Source organism: Corylus avellana, chromosome ca2, assembly GCF_901000735.1.
Source record: "Corylus avellana chromosome ca2, CavTom2PMs-1.0".
NCBI lineage: Eukaryota > Viridiplantae > Streptophyta > Magnoliopsida > Fagales > Betulaceae > Corylus > Corylus avellana.
The window spans coordinates 46,674,650-46,679,067 of record NC_081542.1 but is presented as its reverse complement, the minus strand read 5'-3'; the positions used below and the strand labels follow the sequence as shown (position 1 = coordinate 46,679,067).

Below are 4,418 nucleotides of genomic sequence, written 5' to 3'. Positions count from 1 at the left end.
ATGGTTTCCTCTAGATTACTTCTCTTCCTCTCTGCCATTTTCATATTCACTGCTCAAGCAGTGGCCCAACCATCCTTCCTTTATCATTTCTGTTTAAACGGCAAGGGAAACTACACCGCTAATAGTACTTATGAGGAAAACCTCAATCACCTTCTCCCCTCCCTCTCATCCAACACCGAAATAGACTATGGCTTCTACAACTCTTCTTATGGCCAAAGCTCTGATCAAGTACATGCAATAGGACTTTGTAGAGGAGATGCTAACCCTGATGTTTGCCGTGGTTGCCTCAATAACGCTACGTCTCTTCTCAAGCAGCGCTGTCCAAATCAGAAGGAGGCAATTGGATGGTACGACTACTGTATGTTACGATACTCAAACCGCTCTATTTTTGGCGTCGAGGAAACTAGTCCAAGTTTCCATATGTGGAACTGGAACAACGTATCAGCCAATTACGTGAATCAATTCAACGATGATCTTAGGACCTTGATGGACAGCCTAAGGAGTGAAGCTGCAGCAGGCGGTTCTCGTCGCAAGTTTGCTGCAAAGAATGCAACTGCACCAGAATTTAAAACATTATACGGACTTGTGCAGTGCACACCTGATTTGTCTGAGCAAGATTGCAACGATTGCTTACGTGGGGCGATTGAAGGTATTCCACAATGTTGTGATGGAAAGCAAGGTGGGAGAGTCGTTAGACCCAGCTGTAATATCAGGTTTGAGCTCTACCCATTCTATAACTCGACAGCGACTGCGTCATCTCCAGTAGCACCACCAGTATCTCCTCCTCCACCATTAACCAACACCAATACAACAAAAGGTACGTACCCATATAATGCCTTGATGCTTTTAACATTACAAAACAAATTATGGGGTCATAAGATGTTGTTTAAAGTTATTTATGCTACTAAGATTATTTCTCGAGATCCAGAAGTAATTCTAATTCCAAAGTCAACCCTCAAAATCTTCTAATGAGAAGAGATGTATGGTTTTTGTAGGGAGCGAGAGCAACACATCCAGGACTGTTATCATTATAATTGTGCCAATCGGTGCTTTTGTTGTACTAGTCATCTCTATCTGCATATACTTCAGAGTAAGGAGGAAGCCAAGAGTGAAAATTGAAAGTAAGTAAAAGTTCGGTTTTTTTATTTATTAGTCAAACAGCTACGCCTCGTGACTATCGCAGATCTAGAAGAAGTTATAGGCTTTTACAATTACAAATTTTCCAGCATTTATTAGCTTTAAACGTGATATAATTTGGGAATTACTTATATATATACAAGACGATAATTATTTGGGAAATTAAAATAAGGTTTGAATTAGAAAAGTTCTGACGATAGGTGACTTCCGCCAATAACAAATTGGAAATTATTACATTAATAAGCACTACTGTGTCATTTGGTATTTGGAAAATATATATATATTATTTCGATCATTAGTATTGAAAAACCCGTTGCTTTTTTGTGCATACATTTTAAATTGTGTTAGTCATTAATAATTATGAATCTAATTTATTCATTTGATTGTTGACTTTCTTTTGTGAAGCTGATGATGAAATTAGAAGCGTGGAATCCTTGCAATTTGACTTTGGCACTATTAAAGTTGCGACAGATAACTTTTCTGAAGAAAATAAGCTTGGCCAAGGTGGATTTGGGGCTGTTTATAAGGTAATTTGATATAATCTTATGGAGAAGGATACCATCCATATATATGTGAAAACAAGTTAATTTTTAAATCCCTTGTGGTTACATGCACTTCATTATTAATTATATGTTAACAGGGTAGGCTCTTCAATGGACAAGTTATAGCTGTAAAAAGACTATCAACAAATTCTGGACAAGGAGATTTGGAATTTAAAAATGAGGTCTTATTAGTGGCTAAACTTCAACACCGTAATCTAGTTAGGCTCCTTGGCTTTTGCTTGGAAGGAAATGAAAGACTATTAATCTATGAGTTTGTGCCGAATACAAGCCTTGATCACTTCCTTTTCGGTATGTTTGCAAATCTCTTTTAGGTAGATAGTTTGGTTGAATACACCTCCATATATCTTACTTCATTGAATCATATACTTGCTTGGATTTGCAGATCCAATTAAGCGTTTACATTTGGATTGGCAAAGGCGCTACAAGATTATAGGAGGCATTGCTAAAGGGATTCTTTACCTTCACGAAGATTCTCGACTTCGTATTATTCATCGTGATCTAAAGGCTAGCAACATTCTTTTAGATGCAGAAATGAACTCGAAAATTTCTGATTTTGGCATGGCAAGATTGTTTTTATTGGATCAAACTCAAGGAAATACAAGTAGAATTGTTGGAACATAGTAAGTATTCCATTGTATTTGGGGAGAGTTGATGTTTACTTTGTACCAAAGAAACATCAAAGTTCTAACTAAGATTTAACTCATTCTTAAAATCTAGGGAAACGATCAATTTTGCAGACAAATATGGAAAGCTCCATTAATTACCATATCCAAATTAAACTAATATTATTGATGTTGACATGCAGCGGATATATGGCTCCAGAATATGCTATGCATGGACAATTCTCTGTAAAGTCTGATATATTTAGTTTTGGTGTTTTAGTGTTGGAAATATTGAGTGGACAGAAGAACAATTGCTTCCGAAATGGAGAGAATGTAGAGGATCTTCTAAGCTATGTAAGTACAATCATACTTGGGAACATTTACCTTGTCCTATAACTGTGGCAACAATAAATTCACACATTGAAATTATCATAATTATAATAAAACTTTCTGTTTGATATTGTGTTTGCCCATCTAAATCATATATTGCAGGTATGGAAAAACTGGAGAGAGGGGACTGCTTCAAATATTGTGGATCCAACAATAAGTTTAGGCTCGACAACTGAAATTATGAGATGCATCCACATTGCGTTACTATGTGTTCAAGAAAATGTAGCTAATAGACCAACCATGGCTTCAGTGGTTCTCATGCTTAATAGCTACTCCATCACTCTTGTAGTACCCTCGGAACCTGCATTTTTTATGCATAGTAACATTGACTTGGAAACAACATCTCAATGGGAGCAAAGCATACAGGTTTTGGAGTCAGATGAAAGATCTAAAAGCAACTCTGTCCAAGCCTCAGTAAATGAGGCTTCAATTACTGAGCTCTACCCGCGGTAGTGCTTTGTAGAAGAGTAAGAGTGTATATTTTGAAATGTTAAACTACTTTGGGACATGATTCTGTAGTCTGTACCATGTAGTATATTAAATTCGTTGTTCCTGTTTGTATGCAGCTACAACTATTTCTTTGAGCATAATATTGTCCTTTATAATCAAATGGAACATTTTTCTGCCCATTTCGGTAGTAGTAGTTGTGTTAGAAAATTAATTAAGAGAAATACTAAGAGTATTAACTCTTTTATTAACGGAAATTTATTAAACTGATATACAGCTCATTCATTCGAGAAAAACAAAATAATTAATTAAAAGAAATGTAACGAGTACCAATGAATAAGCTACATATCAATTTAGTACGCCTATATTAGTAAAAGAGTTAATACTCCTAGTATTTCTTATTAATTAAATCATTAAATTAATTATTTATATCTATTTAAATTTTTAAAATTACAAACTAATGATTTAATATTGTATCCAAACAAAATCCAGCCCCTATTTCACTGCACCCCTCCCTTCAACGCTGACTCCAGGTCTACCTCCGGCCACCAACATTGCCCCTCATGCTCGTGCATCTGAACGTTTTCTTTCTCTCACTACAAGAAATTTGCTCATTAGCGGCGACCCAAAGTCGCCGCTAATGAGCAAAATGTCGCCGCTATTGATCAATAGCGGCGACCCTTGGCCGCTATTCAGTTGCTGGTATTAATCCGCCACTGATGATCAATAGCGGCAACATTTCGGGTCGCCGCTATTGATGGGTCAATAGCGGCGACTTTTAGTCGCCGCTAATGACTTTTTTTGTTGCCGCAAAAAAAGCTTGAAATGGGCCGAGTGTCGCCGCTGATGATGGTCAATAGCGGCGACAAAAATGTCGCCGCTATTGACAGTCAATAGCGGCGACCATCTGGGTGGCTGCTATTGACTATCAATAGCGGCCACCTTCTAGGTCGCTGCTATTGATAATCAATAGCGGCGACGTTATAGGTCGCTGCTATTGACTATCAATAGCGGCGACCTAGATGTCGCCGCTACTGACTATCAATAGCGGCAACCTAGATGTTGCTGCTACTTAGTATCAATAGCGGCGACCTCGTAGGTCGCCGCTATTGATAATCGTAAAAAAATAAAAAAATCATTAGCGGCGACATTGAGGTCGCCGCTAATGATATATTTTTTTTAAAAAAAAAAAAAAAAAAAAAATAGACCTGCTTATAATAGATGTTATTATATAACAGTTATGAGAATTACACCAAGCCTATTTATAGTCAAATCGCTC

General features: G+C 37.1%; 1 protein-coding gene across 1 annotated transcript; it reads left to right on the top strand.

Moving 5' to 3' along the window:
- LOC132170294 (cysteine-rich receptor-like protein kinase 44) lies at positions 1-3,230 on the top strand. Its single transcript, XM_059581218.1, has 7 exons — positions 1-817; positions 996-1,121; positions 1,543-1,664; positions 1,778-1,988; positions 2,083-2,320; positions 2,506-2,656; positions 2,795-3,230. The coding sequence occupies exons 1-7, from the start codon at positions 1-3 to the stop codon at positions 3,143-3,145; spliced, it is 2,016 nt and encodes a 671-aa protein (XP_059437201.1). The 3' UTR covers positions 3,146-3,230.
- The last annotated feature ends 1,188 nt before the right edge of the window (positions 3,231-4,418 follow it).

Excerpts from the sequence above, each read along its gene's own strand:
- LOC132170294 (XM_059581218.1), top strand. The coding sequence starts at position 1 with ATGGTTTCCTCTAGATTACTTCTCTTCCTCTCTGCCATTTTCATATTC. Across the intron at positions 818-995 it reads CAACACCAATACAACAAAAG|GGAGCGAGAGCAACACATCC; the intron begins GTACGTACCCAT and ends TGGTTTTTGTAG. Across the intron at positions 1,665-1,777 it reads GATTTGGGGCTGTTTATAAG|GGTAGGCTCTTCAATGGACA; the intron begins GTAATTTGATAT and ends ATATGTTAACAG.